The sequence below is a fragment of the Lipotes vexillifer genome, unplaced genomic scaffold, assembly GCF_000442215.2.
Source record: "Lipotes vexillifer unplaced genomic scaffold, Lipotes_vexillifer_v1.1 scaffold1549, whole genome shotgun sequence".
In the NCBI taxonomy this organism is placed as follows: Eukaryota; Metazoa; Chordata; class Mammalia; order Artiodactyla; family Lipotidae; genus Lipotes; species Lipotes vexillifer.
In genome coordinates this window covers 1,492,444-1,510,205 of record NW_006771034.1, presented here as the reverse complement: position 1 = coordinate 1,510,205, position 17,762 = coordinate 1,492,444, and the positions used below count along the sequence as shown (strand labels likewise).

The following is a 17,762-nucleotide window of genomic DNA, read 5'->3' as shown; positions in this document are numbered from 1 at the left end:
TTGCTCACCCTCTGCCTCCTTGCTTTCAAGCAATGGAAGGGTAAGAGCCTATTCAGCCACCATCTGGACCACATCTGTTGATGGCAAGCCGGCTCCCTGTGGATTATTTTGGTGGACTGAAACTGGTAGGCACACTAGTTAATTTCAGAACCAACGCTCTTGGTTCTCTTTTTTCCCTCACACAACCTTTAGCTCTGTTCATCTCTGCTCACTTCCAAGCTCCTTTGGGCTCGGTTAACTCTCATCCTCTCACTGACATAATAGCCCTCAGAGTGGCCTTAACCAGATGAAAGTCAAGATCACTAATTTACCAACAAGATTTAATGAAACCTTCAGCAAACCATAAGCACTTTGCCAATGCCCTAAGGAAGCAGTCCTCACAGCATCCCTGTGGAGGTCATTGTTGGAGTATCTTTGGCTGCAGTGGTCCAGAATCAAACCCAACAGAATTGGTAAAGATCATGCCCACAGCACAGCCCTGCTGTTTGTTAGAGGAATCGCACTTAAGAAAATTTACCAAGATAGTAGTTTTCCCATCTTTGTACTTTGTTAGTTAGTGTTCTCCATTTGCTTGGGTTTATCCTTTCAATCCCTTTGCTAATTAAATCACTGAAGAGTATATACTGGTAAGAATAGACACCATCAGTGGACTGCAAGCAAAACTCCTTTCTGTTATTGATGATAAACCATTTCAGAGAAGACCAGGCTGAGTCTAGAGGGTTCAGATAACTGTAAGGGGAAGGCAGAGAGAGTAGTTTATGGCCATAGGACTTGGCCACCTCAGGACAGCATGTGATGTTCGTTAAGTTAATGACTGATGGGACATGGGCCTGGGCCTCGGATTCTTTGTCTTCCTTTGGCTTCATCTCATCCTGCTGCCTTCTCTCTTTGACCACAATGGTGCACTTCCCGTAGGTCTTCTTTGCCACATCACAGAACTCAGAGAAGAGGCTGTCTTCTTGTTTGATGCATAACTCATCCCTTAGGAACATCCGATATTTCCAAGGCATCCATCCTTGACTACCACCGGCATGCACAATACACCAAGTTGGAGTTGGCATGAAATAGCCATCACTAAAATCTTCCCCTGTTACAAGACTCTCAGGGATATCAGTTTCCCCAAAATATACAGTTGTAAACCCATCATATTGCAGTGTTCTCAGGGTTTTCAAATACTGGAGACATTGCTTCCTCTTCATGCTATTGAATAGATTTCTGATAATAATGTTTCTTAAAAGAGGTTTTGCAAAGTGAGGCATGGTAGCTCTTCAAGTGTTTTTCAAAGCTTGAGTGTCTCCATCTGCAGAGATCTGGCAAGCCTGGGATGATGACCTCATAAAGGGCTTTCTTACAGCTGAGCTGGTCCCATAGATGCACTTTAGATTTCAAAGCATCATGAAACACACACTCAGAACAATTCCTTTCTGGCTTATATGATGTGGGAATGGGAATGGCAAGCCATCCAAGATGTTACTTTGACATTGCATCTGTAGTAGGTCTGGAGAGAGATTGGCAATTGTATGAGTTTGCTAAGGCTGCCGTAACAAAACAGCAGAAATTTATTTTTTCATAATTCTGGAGGCTAGAAGCCCAAGATGAAGGTGTCAGCAGGTCTGGTTTCACCTGAGACCTTTCTCCTTGGCTTGCAGATGGCCACCTTCCCCCTATGTCCTTATTTGGCCTTTCCTCTGTGTGCCCACGTGTCTCTGTCCTAATCTCTCCTTATAAGGACACCAGTCCTGTGGGATTAAGGCCCTCCCATATGACCTCATTTTACCTTAATCGCCTCGTTAGAGACCCCGTCTCCAAATATAGTCACATTCTGAGGTCCTGGGGGTCAGGGCTTCAACATGAGATTTGGGGGAGACACAATTCAGCCCCTAAAGCAACCTTTTAACAGTGATGAGCCAAGTTCCTCACTCATTTCCATTTAGGTCATGAGGATGGAGTGTAATATGTTTGTTCATTCAACTATTCTGAGCACCTACTATACACCAGGCATTGTGCCAGGCCCCAGGGGTACAGTCATGATGTGTCCGGTGAGGCCTAGACACATATATGGTTTATGTCTGTGTACACAAGGACTTTGTGCCTGCTGCCTGTCCACTTTCACAATCAAGAGTGGTTTTTCCAGGTGGCAGAAAGGGTATGGCGAACAGCGAAAGAAAGTCAGCCTGCATACCTGTCTTTCGCTGGGGCTGCCATTTCTTGAGCTAATTTCATACCCCATCTACAAAGGACCTTAGTTTTATATACTTAAGGCAAAATGATAGTTTGCTTCAAACTCTAGCAGCCTCTTTAATTTCCTCTGTATTTTCTTGTCTCCTTAAAGATCTTTCATAAATGTGAATAATGGGTTCCCTCAAATGAAGATGTGGACAAACTGATTTATTGGGTCCTTTTCTCTACTGTTGAGTGGATGAAGAATTTCTTCCCACAAAGTTTTCTTGGGAATCAAGTTTAGGCAATGCCAGACAGTAAGACTAACCTAGCATAGTAAAGTTAACATGAAGCCTGTGCTCTCCAAGCAACTTTCTCAGAGGCTAGAATCAGTGGGTTTGGGTTGATAATTGTGGACATTTTCTCTTAGAATTTTTCTTCTGGTGGCAGGAACCATTTTCAGACCAAATTTGATATGGATGCTAAATATGTAGACGTGTGGCTGCTCGGTTGAAGTGGTAATGGTGGTCCTAGAGCCCCCCCCCCACCCCCATTCAGACACCCCTTTCTGCCTCCTCTCCCACAGGACCCTGTGGCCTGGAGCGATGTGAAAACATTATGTAATACAATGAAGTCAATTCCAAGACAACAATTCTTTGCTTCTCTCTCATCCAGTCTTCAGTTGTGTATGGATATGAGAAACATGCTCAGAAGTGTAGAAGAAAATGTATAATGTTACCTTTGTGCAGATATATGTGTGTGTATAAATGATAAAGAATATACATACTTGCTTGCATTTTCAAATATAAACAACAGAAGAATAAACCTAACACTAATTAAAAATGCTTACCTATAGGGGAAGGGATAGAACAGGAGGGAGGAAAAAAAAGTGAGACATCTTTTCTGAATGTATCTTGTTTTATAGTTTTGACTAGAAAATGTAAACATTTCACATTTTTTTAAAAAAACAAGAGTGAAAAAAGAAAACTAAAACACAGTGATCTCTAAAAGATGCAAGAAAACGGAAACTAATGAACCGCACTGCTTATCATGTCAGAAACCAAAACAAACAAACAAACTCAGTAGCAATGTATACTCCTACCCTCCAGATTATGGTCTCTCAATATTATTTCCTACTGAAGGAATCAGGGGTCCTTTGATTGTAGGTCTGGGGAAGGAAATGTGCAAGATGAGCTTGGGACATCTTGTCCAGCCTGACAGAAAGGAAGCCAACAAAGACCACAGGCATCCACCCTCACTGGCCCAGGGAGAGGCCAAGCCTGCATCCGGCAGGACCAAGGAGTAGCCTGCCAGGCAGCAAAGTGGGTGGGGTCTGGACTCAAGCAAAGCATTGCACCATGGGCGGCCAGAGAAGCTCAGAGAACCCTTCCCTTCACTCCTTCCCCTGATGCTATGCCTTGTGGCTTTCCCCTTCTTGACTTCAGGCTCTGTTGGGAGATACTAAGGGCTTGGGAGAAAGAACAAAGCTTCACCTGGGTCACGTCCCACTTTGGAGAATGTGCAGGGTGGCAGAAGGACCACCAGGAGGCAGTAGGTATATGTCTCCTTGATGACTTATAAGGCGACACCTTTTAAGTACCTCCCGGGACTCAAGATAGAACCTTGCTTTCCCAGAAGCCTCACACCCCACACCCCTTCCCAGTCACAACCTTCTCCCTTGGCCCTAAGAGTCACTACTATCTGCTTTTCTAGAAAACACTTCTGTACTTCTTTCTTCTGGGTAATGGATATTCTAAGGTAGAATGCTGTCACATGCTTAATTCATTGAAATTAATTTTGTATAATTGGGAGATCAAGTTTGTTCGGTTCAAAGACGGAGAGTAACAGAAATCTTAACTCAGTGTATAAGTATTAGTGTGGTTCTTTTGGCACACCTGCCACAAATTGTGCTCGTCACCAAAAAGGGGGAACGTTTGGAAACTGGTTTCACCAACCGTAACCTCCCCCCACCAAATCCCATAAACTAAAAGAGTTGCCGCACGTGTACGCAGATGTGTGTTTACATGTGCTACTCCGAGTCTTATTGCACAAACTTGGTTGTGCAGGAAACATTATGCTTATTTTATTTTTGAATTTAATTTATTTTTTTTTACACAGCAGGTTCTTATTAGTTATGTATTTTATACATATTAGTGTATATATGTCAATCCCAATCTCCCAATTCATCCCACCACCACCCCCTGCCACTTTCCCCCCTTGGTGTCCGTACGTTTGTGCTCTACATCCGCGTCTCTATTTCTGTCCTGCAAACTGGTTCATCTGTACCATTTTTCTAGGTTCCACATATATGCGTTAATATACAATATCTGTTTTTCTTTCTGACTTTCTTCACTCTGTAAGACGGTCTCTTATTGATATAAATCAATCACACTGGACTTGGGCATTGTAGAGGCTCCTTACCCCACCCTCAAGGCCAGAGCGTTGGCAGGATGCTGAGGCCATCCCTCCCCGCTGCTCACTGTGGGCACATGCGGATGTGCCTGCGTCCAACCCTGTGGTCCCGGCACCTAGGCCCTGCAGTCCTGCTGGGGCTAACAACCTCAAGGCTAGGATCCGGCCCGCCGAGGTGTGTGCCCAAGGCCACTGCCCCAGGAGACCCAGCCAACTCCAGGGGGACCAAGAGTGAATAGGCTGAGGACCCCGCAGTTCCCCCAACCCAAGATGCTCTGTCTGGCCCCAGGCTTGGCTACTGCTCTGCCCCCATTCTCTCCTCTAGGCAGCCCTGTCCTCCCCTACCTTCTGCAGGACAAGTAGCACAATCTCAGCTACAGGGGAAGAGGGCCTGCCCTCAGGCTTTCGCCCTGTCACCCTGAATCTCCTCCAGGGCAACGAGCACAGGGCCCAGCACCCCTACAAAGGGCAGGGCAGGAAGGAAAAACTGCTGGGAAGAAACCCAAATTCACTGCTCAGCAGACGATCCACCACTGAGTGTGTGTGTGTGTGTGTGTGTGTGTGTGTGTGTGTGTGTGTGTGTGTGTGTGTGTGTGTGTGTGTGTGTACACGTGTGTATCGGACTTTTCATTGTCCCACAACCCGCTGTTGGAGTGTCACCCCCAATGAGACATGTCTGTCAAGTGAGGTCACGAAGCCCCTGCTCTGTCGGTGACTGGGGGTGATGATATTGTTCTAGAGCACTTAGTGCCGGAAACAGCCTTGGTCCCTCAACGTGAAGCATCTTGGTTAATCCTCGCGGCGACCCATGGGGCTGGAATGATTATCACCCCGCTTGGGAGACAAGTCGCTTGGGAAGAGAGGACAAAAGTGCCCCTTCTCTTCTCTTTGCCAACCAGGAGAGGAACCACCAGTCACCTTTTTTCCACACAAAAAGAATCCTTCTAATATACTTTCTAGAGCTAAGGAGAGTTGACCAGAACCAAGGGGGGACTTCTCACACGCCTTTTCCCTGCTCACTGCTGCTTTTCGTCACACGTAGGATGAGAGAATTGGACCAGGCAAGGGAGGAGTTTCATTCACCCCAAAATGTGATCTTTCTCTTTCCTGTGAAACAAAAAAGATGCATGTGAGTATGGATGTAAGAGTGTGTGTGTGTAGAGTGTGTATACGTGTGTGGAAGTATGTGTGTGTGAGGTGTATATATGGGGTAGATTTACACATGTGAGTGTGTATGTGTGTGTGGTATGCTGTGCATGTGTGTTGTGTGCAGATGTGTGTGTGAATGTGTGTGTCTGCGTGAGTGTGTGTGGACGGTGTTGTGTGTGTGAATTTTGAACACCTGGGCCTGTGGGAGGACATGCAGCTCTGGACGCGCTTCCTGTGTTCTCAGCAGCAGAGCAGCAGTGCTCAGAGAGGCCGCCTTCCTCAGGCCCAGCCCAGCGTGACAGCACCCGCGCTGGGCACTCCTCCCACGGCCCATGGGCCACATCATCCCCAGCTCCCCGCCGCTGGGACGGAGCTGGAACCATCAGGGTAATCACCAAATTCTCTTCAACCTTCCTCAGCTCGCTTCTTGCCTTGCTTAATGGAGGCAATTCTCCCACCCCCAGCTTCTCCCGCCTTCACCTGGAAGACAAGAACCAGCCCTCAGGGCTTCAGCGGCTTCCTGACACTGCTTGGAACAGCACTGAGGAACTGTCAGAGGAGCTTTGCTTATGCCTGGGCCCCGAGCTCAGAGGTTCTGATGGAATTGGTCTGGGGCGAGCCCCAGACATCATCAAGCTTTTTACAGACTTCTATGTGATTCTAAGGTGAGGCCAAGTTGAAACCCCCTTTTGAGAGCAAGGCCTGATCAGAGCCTGGTGGGGACCCCAGAGTTAGTTTTAAACTAACAGAACAGAACAGAACAGAACAATTTTTTTTCCCTCACATAAAATTTATAGGTTTCTTTTTAATGTAGAAAGGTTTGAGTTTTATATGAATGAAAAGGATAGAATGTAGGGAATGGGACTGGCCTTTCCTCACTCCTGTGGAGACCCGAGGAACCTCCGTGGAACAAGGAGTCTTAGTCCCTTTGTGCTGCTGTAACAAGTTACCACAGGTGGGGCTTAAAAATAACAGACATTTATCTCTCACAGCTCTGGGGGCTGGGAAGTCTGAGATCAAGGTGCCTTAGACCCAGTAGATACAGTGTCTGGTGAGGGCCCACTCCCTGGGCCCTCAGACAGTCATTAACTCAGGGTTTCCTCACATGAAGAGGGCAGAAATTGGAGGAGGCAAGCCCTCAGGTCACTTCTCCTAAGGGCACTAACCCCATCATGGGGGCCCCACCCTTATGATCTCATTACCTCCCAATACATCACATTGGAGGTTAGGATTTCAACATATGAACTTTGCAGGGGACACAAACATTCAGTCCTTAGCACATGGTTTGAGAACCTGGGATCTGGTTCAATTCTGTAGTAGCCATTGGTAGTTTTCCTGGATTGTTTGGCTCTGGCCTTCCAGGCACAGGGTAGGATGGCACTTCCCCACCCCCTTGTGGTTGGGAGGATCCTGGGCTACTTTAGCCCATGAGTGGTAGGCAGGTGTGATGTGCATCTCTTCCAGGCTGGAGCATTTAACCATCCAGGTGAGACTCTCTGGAGCTCTTCCCTTCAACACCAAGACCAGAGATGTTTCAGACAGTGGCTGCTCCAGAAACCTGGGTCTCAGAGCAAGGACAGTAATGACACAGAGCAGAGCCCCAGCCAACCCACCGTGTGCAGGGGGCATGAGAGAGAAATGAACCTAGCCCAAACCAGTAGCCTTCTCTTTCCTAACCTTGGATGAAAATAAAGGTATACTTTGGACAAATAATTCACAGAAATATCACATGGACCTAGCTTTGAACTTCTTGCCCACTGTTTGACAATATACAGGTTTCTTAGCCTCTCTGCACCTCAATTCCCAGATAGCACGCACCTCGTGGTGTTTATAAAGGGATCACCCAGCTAGTGTACATCAAGGCACCCAGCGTTTGGTAGTGTTCATTAAATGTTAGTTTTTCTCTCTTCCTACGGCACCTTTAATGGACACATTTGCCTCCCTGCTTCCATTTTCCCGACCACCCCCCACCCCGCTCCCTGACGGTGCCCTGAGTTCGGTTCCAGTGTTCACCTGTCTCCCATGAAGCTCAGGTTCTTTTGGAGGAAGCCCATGTCAACTCCTGCTCCAAGCTTAAGCCAATCAGCACATCCCACCCCCCCAGCCACTGCATGGTTCAGGGAGTGCTTGTGACATAAGCAGCCCCCAGTAAATCTTGGGGCTCTTGCCAGGACTTCTGGGCCCTCAGGACCTGAGAGGGGCCCAACCTTACTTCTCTCATCTCTCTTTCCCCAGGAGGAGATCTGTCCTCTGTCCTTCATGCAAAGAGCCTCGCTGACACTTGTTCAGACACATCTGACCCCAGCAGGGGACCTGATGTCCCCTGGGCTCCAGCTGGGACCACCCCCCCACTTGTTCGTTTTCTGCTAATTAAACTTCCTAATATAACTTGTGCTAAGTGGGTTTACAAGGCAGGGGGTGTGGGGCAAAGGGCCTGCCTGGCCTAGAGAGGCTCCCCTCTGCACTTCCTGATGATAAAGAGACAAATGCACGAAAGTGCTTGTCTGGGATTGGTGGCAGCTTAGGGCAGAAGGCATGAGGCAATCATGGTTTCAAACAACCCAGGAGGAATACGACTCGGGGGCAGACAGCTCAGCATCTCCCCAGCAAATAATAATTACAATAATAATACTCTCCAAAGAACTTCAGGATTTGTGCACACATGAGAGCAACACAGAAATCCATGTCATGGAAATGATGTGGCTTAATTTGACATTTATGACTTTTATTGGAGGCTCATCAACTTGTTGGTTTCACTTCATTAAATTTTCCAGTGTGTTGCATTATATTGCTAATGCTGATGGTGGATGACATAAATTTCTTTTTCTGCTCTGATCTGAGGTTTATTGATCAATTTTTCAGTTCTGTTGTAACACATTGTCCTGAATCACCCACACTTTATACATGCTTCTTTTACGAAGAGTGCATGACCTGTGTCTTTCTTCCTATAAGGACGCTAATCCCATGGTAGGGGCTCCATGACCTCATCTAAACCTAATCACCTCCCAAAGGCCTATTTCCTAATACCATCACATTGGGGATTAGGGCTGCAACATATGAATTTGGGGGTGGGAGCACAAACTTTCAGTCCATAGCACACTACCAATGGCCTAACTCCCCCACTGGCTGTCAACTAGCCTGTGCTGGCCTCTGTCCTGGGCAGTTGTTTTCTGCAGCCTTCCCATCGTGGTGCAGTGTGCAACAGACTATGTGGTACCCTGCCCGTGAGTGGGCTCCCTATACCCCAATTCTCTTTATGCACCCATTCATCAGCCTTGGCTCTGCTGGGCCAGGGAAATTGTTAACTGCTGCCCAGAGACTGTGGCCCAGGCAACCCTGTGAACCTCTCCACCACCCAGTGGCTGCACCCATACCTTCTCTAACGAGGTCTGCACCTCAGCCTTAGGGAGGGGACCCCCTTCCAAGTTTGTCCTTCCCTGGGCACTCTCCCTCAGACCTTGGATATGCTTTAGAGTTCTCTTTACATCTTCATAGTTTCTTCCCTATTGTCATTTAATAATTCTTTATATGAAACTTCCTCTGTTCAAATGACTGCATGGTTTATCTCTAGCTTCATTGGTGGGTGTTAGCATAGAGGCAGCATAGGACCTGGGGATGCAGAGAATGGGTAACAGGCACGCGAGATAATACATGTAGAACATTTAGCAACTGGTACACACCAAGTCCTTTTATTTTAGCTGTTATTATTTTTAAATGAATATTGCTATTTGTTTTGGCACATCTATAGGAGACTGGGCAAGGGGAGAAGGCTTTCTAGAGGAGAGGATATCTGAGCTGGCTTGAAGAGAGACTAGTGAGTCAGGCCTATGGGTGGAAAGGGAGCCATCAGGGCCAAAACCAGGAACTGGCCCACCCCCCATGGTTGTTATAAGGACCGAAATAAGATAGAAAGATAAGTGTACTTTGTAAACATAGAGAGAGATTATAAACAGTAATAATCCAACTCCCTTTGCTTGCTGAAAGCAGACCTTAAGGACAACCAGTCCCCTGTGCAAATTCCATGCTCATTATATTTTGTCTGAGGATTGGACATTTCCACCAGGAGAAAGTGCCTAGAGAAAATTGTTAGTACCTACTGTCCCAAATGGAATAGCACCCATTGTAAATAACTAAGTTGACACACTTGCAGCATTCACTCATTCAGCAAATACTAATTGTGTGTTTGCAAGGAGTGAGTGATGTCAAAATTAATAAGATGTTGTCCTTACTTCTAAAATCATATTCTCATGCGTCGGTGGGGGACACAGACTGCAGAGCAGTATTTGTAGTCTTATGTGATAAGTGCTCTAATAGATGGACCAAGTTTTCAGGTGCCCCCCTCAAGCACTCACCCCACCCTCCCTCTTCCCCATACCCACTCTACAGGGATTTGGTTAAATTTGGTACCAGCTTCTCCATGACTTTTGTTACTTCTTGATAGTTTAGCTAAAACTAAACTGGAACTAAAGCGTTCCTGTCCCCAGCATCCCATGTCCGCCTGCTGCTTCAACTCTACCTGCCACAGACTTGACACATCACCCAGTCCCTTCATGGTCTCCCAGACCACTCACTTCAAGCATTTGTTTCATGAGTTTCCTAACATTGTAGATCAGAGCTGGTGGGACTGGTGGTGGGCGAGTCATTGGAGACATTTCTCAGTGTGTTCTGCCATCAAGCTAGATCCCTTAATCACCCCCTCGGTCTTTTCCTCCCTCCACCTCTCTTGAGAAGCAAATTCTTCTCCTGGTCTCCTGTAGAGTAGTTTCACCCATATTCAGGAGCCTCTGGGGTCTCACTTCCTGTACCAAATACTTGGTAAACAAATGCAGTTCTCAGCCTTGGAGAAATTCTGTTAAATAAAATTTTCTCTTTGACCCATCCAAGTGTTTACCAAGTGCTATGGCAGCCCTGGAGGAGCAAACAAGCCTGCCTTAGGAGTCAAGAAAGTTCCACAGAGGGTGATATCTGAGCAACGGTTCTTTTTATTGGCATTTTCTTCCTAGACTTAGTGCCCTCGGGTCACATAAGGGAGCTCATGACCCAGCCTCAGCCAGTCAGAGCTCTCCACTCGCTGGGCCCACCCTCAGTGATTGGTCCAAGGGGTGGGCACCTGCTATACCTGATCCAATGCAATGCTGTCCTCTGACATCTGAAACGTGAGCAGAGGCACAAAGAGACAGCATGGGAGCTGAGCCATCTTCTGGGAGGACCCTAGAGAGAAGGTTCTCTAGCTGAGGGCACTGAGTGAGGGGCTTGAGCAAACTGACCTCTCTCTCCTTCCTGAGGCCTGGATAAGCTGCTGCCCTTTAGATTCTGTGAGCTAGCTCAGTTGCCTTCTCCCAGATCCTCCCCCCGCCACCCCCATTTTTTTTTCATGAGTTAGCTAGAGTTGGTTTCAATTTTGCCAGGAGAAGAAAGTCTAACTTTAATTGAAGGGTGAGTTGACATTCTTCTGCTCTCGTGGAAGTCTAGACAATCAGAATCAGTTCTGAGAATCAGAGCCACCTGCCACTCTATGAAAAGCTGGGTAAATACTAACAAATGTTTACCCTCTAAATTCTTTTTTAAAATCCTCTTTTAAAATCTTGTGGTAATTATATCACACCAGACAAATCATAATGCAGCAGAGCTGATTAGACTTTTATTTAGAAGAGATGTGTTCTGATCACCCAGGAAAGCTGTGGTAACCTTGATTTGATTTGGTACAAACCCTGGTACCATCAGCCACAAATCCCAGAGGAAGCCATTCTTGGAGACAGTGAACCAAATCCATTCTATGTTGATTTTAATTTTAATTTTTAAAATTTTTGGCTGGGTTGGGTCTTTGTTGGTGCACACAGGCTTTCTCTGGTTGCGGCGAGCGGGAGCTACTCTGCGTTGCAGTGCGCGGGCTTCTCATTGCAGTGGCTTCTCTTGTTGCGGAGCATGGGATCTAGCCATGCGGGCTTCAGTGATTGTGGCACGTGGGCTAAATAGTTGTGGCTCGCGGGCTCTAGAGCACAGGCTCAGTAGTTGTGGCGCACGGGCTTAGTTGCTCCGCAGCATGTGGGATCTTCCAGGACCAGGGATTAAACCTGTGTCCCCCCTGCATTGGCAGGCGGATTCTTAACCACTGCGCCACCAGGGAATTCCCTCTACGTTGATTTTAAATAATTCCCATTTCAGAGGAAGGCCTTCATCTGACCTGATCTGCTAATCTTGGAGAAAACTTACTATAGGACAAAGAAAGAAAAAGTGTCTGAATCTGGGACTCAGTTTGCTCTCTTCCTGTCTCCACCAGGGTTGGTGAAACATGCAAATCTCTTCCGCAGTCACTGACTTGAACACGCACTGTGGTGCTGGAACCTCTCCCTCCTAGTCCAGCTACATAGGTTTTGCCCAGACAGTGATTAATTGCTGTGAGCCTAAACATTTTAGATTTAAGGGACTTTGCACAAAATATTCTTAATACCTGAAGTTCTTTCCCACCAGTCTAGTTTATAATGGAGCCTACACGGATCTAATTCCCACCCAAGAACACATCTCCCTGGCAAACTCTCGGCCCAGCTCCCCAGAAAGTGGGTAAAGTTGGATCAAGCAGGGAAAATGTCCTCGGACCCCATGTAACTAACTGTCTGGGCGTCAGCGGGAAGACAGTGGCTTTTGCTCCTTAGGAAATACCTTTGGAGCCAGTCCTGACCTCATATCTAACATGGCAAGCCCTCTAAGGAGTTTCCACAGTCAGAGTCAGGGGTTAGGGATTAAATGGAACAAAATCTCACTGAATGCTCTTTGAGAGGTCAAGTTACGAGAAATCTTGCAAGTGACTATTGAGCTGACATAAGCATGCCAAATCTGTGTTTTTCCTATAAACACAAAATCCTATAAATATAAAAATCTTTGTGAAAGACATGATCCCACCTTACCACATCACATTGCTTTTTTTTTTTTTTTTTTTTATCAAATTCCACTCCAAGGCCCACTTCCTCCAGGAAATTATTTCTCCAGTGGTATCATTGAGGATATTTTTGGTGGAGGGGGACAGAAAGCCTACCTCCAAAGACCTTAATAAAGAATTTATTGGCCCATAGACTAAAACATTCCAGTGGGAAATTAAGGCTTTGGGCACAGTCTGATCAGGACTCTGGCCTCTATAATTTTCTCAGTTCTCTTCATTTTGGCTTTTGCCCTAAAACTGGCTTTTCTCACGGTTAAAAAATGGTTCCAGCAATTCCAGACTCAGATCTGTGTTTAACACCATCCAGCACAAGAGAGGGCATCTGTGTTCCAGAATTCCCCATGGAAGTCCTTCCTGTCACTCTAAGGCTTACTTAGGTCATGGGTCCAGCTTGGCCCCAGTCAGTGAAGCTGGAGATAGGATGCACTGATTAGATTAACCTAGGTCTCTTATTTCAGCCTTGCACTGGGAGTAGTTTCAGCTTTCTTAGAGCCATATGGATTCCCAAATGCAAATTAGGGGGTGTTGGATTAAGGAAGAGAAAAATGCATAATGAGGAAGCAACCAACAAGAAAGTGTGTATTTTATCTTCAAATTCACTTAAGTTCTGACGTTTTGCTCCCATTTTAGTGCCTTCTGCATTCCTATTCACTGTGGATTACATTTTTATCTATCTTTGTGTCTACTGTTTTATCCTGCCCTGTAAGCATCTCAAATATATGGATGAAGCCCAGCCCTAACTGTATAAACAAACCAACACTTTTTCTGGGGAGCCTGTGAGATGATGATGTGGAAAATAGGAAAAAAGAAAAATAGTTGGAAGTCTATCTCATCCTCTCAAAAAAAAAAAAGAAAAAAAAAGCAGGGCATTTAATTCTAACCTTTATTAAATCATTGGGGCTGGTTGCTGACCACTGTCTGAAGACAGGGAAATACATTTTATTTGTAGTCCAGGGGACCCCTCCAAAAGCGAAACTAGATAAACTTCACAGAAGTTGGTATAAAATATATTTTTCTCTTTGCCTACTGAAAGCCACTTGTAGAAATTCAGCTAATCACAATCTCCCTAAATTAATCAGTCTGGTAGGCAAGATTCTATTTCGCTCTTTTTTTTTTTTTTTTTTGATCATATCCCCCCATCCTTTTTTTTTTTTTGGCTGCGTTGGGTCTTCGTTGCTGCACGCAGGCTTTCTCTAGTTGGGGCAAGCCGGGGCTACTCTTAGTTGCGGTGTGCAGGCTTCTCATTGCAGTGGCTTCTCTTGTTGCGGAGCATGAACTCTAGGTGTGCGGGCTTCAGTAGTCATGGCACATGGGCTCTAGGGCACAGGCTCAGTAGTTGTGGCACACGGTCTTAGTTGCTCTGCGGCATGTGGGATCTTCCCAGACCAGGGCTCGAACCCATGTCCCCTGAATTGGCAGGGGGATTCTTAACCACTGCGCCACCAGGGAAGCCCAAGATCTTATTTCTTTTTGAAGCAGAGACAAGAATATAAGTAACAGATATTTGTAAAACATTTGAATGAATCATTTGATGTCTAAGGTAACAAAAGCTGAAAGTGACTGTTTTGTCTACATATACAACTTGAATTTCATGGACTTGATTCAGAGCACAGGACATCAACTGTTATGCAGATGGGTTCTCCTGTAGAATAAGGTAATACAACCATTACTTATAGCTATTACCAGTAGACTATTCCTGATCCACAATAGCATCACCACCACCACCATCAACATCAGCCACCACCACCAACATCAACATCAACCACCACCAACATCAACATCAACCACCACCACCATCAGCATCAACCACTACCACCACCATCAACTTCAACTAACACCACCAACATCAACATCAACCACCACCAACATCAACCAACACCAACACCATCAACATCAACCATCAACCACCAACACCACCATCATCAACACCAACCATCAACCACCACCAATACTACCATCACCACCAGCATCAATCACCACCACCATCACCACCACCATCAACCATTATCACCACCACCACAACCGGGCTTATATTTACATATTTATTTTACTTTCCAAAATACATTCGTATGCATGATCTCATTAGCTCTTATCTACTTTGTAAGATTGGCAGAAAACTGGCATCACTATCCTCACTTTATCTGTAAGGAAACTAAGGTCCAGAGGGGTGAAGTGATGTGTGCAAGGACAACAAAGTGGTCAATAGTCAAACTCAGACTAGAGTCTGGTTCTTCTGACTCCAAAACTAACGCTTCTTTTCAATGGTCCCCACCATCTCAATGAAAATGAAGAACTTCTGAAAATGAAGATGTTGATACTGACAACTTTGGTTCGATATTCCAGTCAGAGTTTTTAGAATGAATGGCCCTCTGGGACCATATATCCCAACCCTCACATGTTCCAGATGAGCCACTAGCCACTCAAAGTTCATGTGACCCTCTAGAAGTTGAATTTTCATCCAAGGGATTTGACTCCAAATTCAGCCTTCTTTCCATGACAAGAGGCCATCTTCACATATACACCAAGAGTTTCCCAGATTACTCTAAGAACACTGGATGTCCCATGCCCTTTCCTGGAGCACAAGCTTTTCCAGTGAAGGTTGAGTTGGGCTGGAAGCCACTACCCCTGTTCATCTCAAAGCACCAGAAAGCCTGAGAAGGAAACAGGATGCTGGCTTTTGGTCACACCCCCATCCACCAGTGGCTCAGTGATGCTCTTCCAGCCCCACTCAAGGGCTCAACTCCTCTCTCAAGGTTCCAGTTAAATCCAAAGCTGCTCCCCAAAGCAAAAAGTTTGGGCCTTTTCTACGGAGGCCTGCTTGCCTAGACTTTCAAGGGATTCCTTGGATTTCGGTGTGGGGCTGCTGTTTCCACACATTATCCCCAGGCTGGCCTGGTTGGGCTGCAGGACGGCTCTCTTGCTAACGGGCAGTGAAGAGCATTTGGCTGCCTTGCTCTGGAGCCCTTTCTTCTTAAGTTCAGAGGTCAAATTTGAGTAATAAATATCTTCCAAGGATTTATCGTTCTTTCTGAGGATGTTGCTGGCCAGTCGGAAGAGGAAAATCACTCCGTAGATGCCAATGATGGTGAGGATATACCAGGCGGCACTGGTCCCGTCTGGAAGCTTCAGGGCCCTGGTGGAGTTGGTGCTGTTCCTTCCCTCCAAGTGGTCCCTCAGCAGGTGCCCCAGGACAGGGCTGGCCTGGGTCTGGTTGGGGGCTCCCTGACCCCCTGAGAAACAGAGAGGTCCAGATGAGACCCAGCATTCTGGGCTGAAGTTTGCCTGGCCAAGCCAATAGCAGTGTCTTTACATCAGTGGGAAAATGGGACTGCTGAAAGAGGTTTTTTCTGTTCAGTGGGCAGAAGCCTAACAACATACGTGTCAATATATTCCTTTCAGACAAGAGAAAATCACACAAAACTTTAATAACATGTATACATGGGGGAGACCCAGGAAAACTGAGTAACTCCCATGTCAATATATTTTTAACAATCAAGAGAGTTCAAAACACCAAATTCTTGAATAGGAAATGCAACATCATAAAGATGTCAATTGTCCCTAAGATCATCCATAAAACTAACATAATTGCACTTAAAAGATCAGTAGGATTTCTTTGTGAAACAGACAAACTCTGCATACTGAAAAAGTTTTCCTAATTAGGAAAACTCTGAAAGAGTGATGAGTGGAAATTAGTTTAGCCAGAAATTTAAACCTAGCCAGCCAGAAAAATGTTTACTATTTTTTGAATGAATGAGTGCTTTATTTACCCACAGCCCAGGTGGGGCTTACTGGGCTTTGCAAAGGGCATGAGGGGCTCTTCAGAACCAAGTACAGCTTTCCCTAAAATGTCTCCCTATAAAACTACAATAGCGAAAACAGTGTGACATAATACATAGACAGGAAGACCAATCAGTAACAACATCGGTAGAGTTGGAATTGGAATTTGGTAGATAATAAAGGGGTATTTCTGATCAGGAAGAAAAAGATGGATTATTCAATAAGTAGCATTAAAACAAGATAGCAGTGAGTTTACATCTCTCACCTCATGCCCCAAAACTGTCCAGATAAATCAAAGATTCTAATATTAAAAAAAGAAATAATTTAAAGTACTAGAAAATAACATGGTAGATTTTTTTCCCCCTTATCATGTCAGAGTGGGATATCCCTTTCTAAGCGAAACACAAAAATTCAGAGGTGGAATAAAAGGAAGAAAGAAAGAAAATGCTAAATTCAACTACACAGAAAATTTTAAAGTGATTGCATACTATAAAACCAGAAGACAAATGACAAACCAGAGGAAAATGGCAATTTATGCCACTAAACTTCTTAATAAGCTTCAGTTCTATAAGAAAAATCCAAAACCCCAGTAGAAAATATTCAAAGGATATGGGCAATTAGGTTGGAAAAAGAAATGGACCTTAAACATAAGAAAAGCTTCTCAGTATCACTCATAATAGGAGAAATGCTAATTAAAACTGCAGCAAAATAACATTTTGTTATCTATCAGGTTTGCAAACTCATGATGTCTCAGAATACATTGGATATGTCTGCAGGGTTGTCAGGACCTTGCTTAATTGCTGATGAGAGTGTAAATTTATACAACCAATATGGAAGGCAGATTGACAAGGTATATTGACATTACAAACGCACGTACCTTTGACATAGCAATTCTACCTGTAGGAATTTATCCTAAAAAATATGCTGGAACATGTTCAAAACAATGTATGTTTAAGATTAGTCATCGCAGCATTGCTTGTGATGACTAATGGTTAAGAATAGCCTGAATAGCATCAATTGGAAGATGGTTTAATCCATTTTGGAACATCCACGCAGTGGAATACTATGCAGCCATAAAAAGTAACAAAGAATTTTCTTGGTACTAAATCTTAATAAATAAAAAAGTGTATAGTGATATAGCTGATACGATCCTATGTATAAAGGAGGATATGTTATTTGCTTGAAGCTTATATACATGTAAAATATCTCTGGAAGAATATACAGAAATTGGTACCTGAGGTTGCCCATGGGGAAGAGAGCTGGGAGCAGGGGATGTACTTTTCACAGATGCCCTTTTGTACATTTTGTACCCCGTATTTTTTTTTTT

The 17,762-nt window shown here is 45.1% G+C and overlaps 2 protein-coding genes across 2 annotated transcripts in view; both read right to left on the bottom strand.

The window, feature by feature from the left end:
* Positions 1–306: 306 nt before the first annotated feature.
* On the bottom strand, positions 307–1,302 carry CUNH21orf140 (chromosome unknown C21orf140 homolog). Its single transcript, XM_007446487.1, has one exon. The coding sequence runs from the start codon at positions 1,257–1,259 to the stop codon at positions 504–506; it is 756 nt and encodes a 251-aa protein (XP_007446549.1). The 5' UTR covers positions 1,260–1,302; the 3' UTR covers positions 307–503.
* A 14,116-nt stretch (positions 1,303–15,418) lies between these two features.
* The window catches only part of SMIM34 (small integral membrane protein 34), a 6,836-nt gene continuing 4,492 nt past the window's right edge, over positions 15,419–17,762 (bottom strand). Inside the window, exon 2 of the mRNA XM_007446486.1 lies at positions 15,419–15,888. Within this exon, the coding sequence (XP_007446548.1) occupies positions 15,419–15,888 (470 nt within the window). The remainder of the gene's footprint in view (positions 15,889–17,762) is intronic.

Coding starts and splice junctions, on each gene's coding strand:
- CUNH21orf140 (XM_007446487.1), bottom strand. CDS start 1,259: ATGCCTCACTTTGCAAAACCTCTTTTAAGAAACATTATTATCAGAAAT.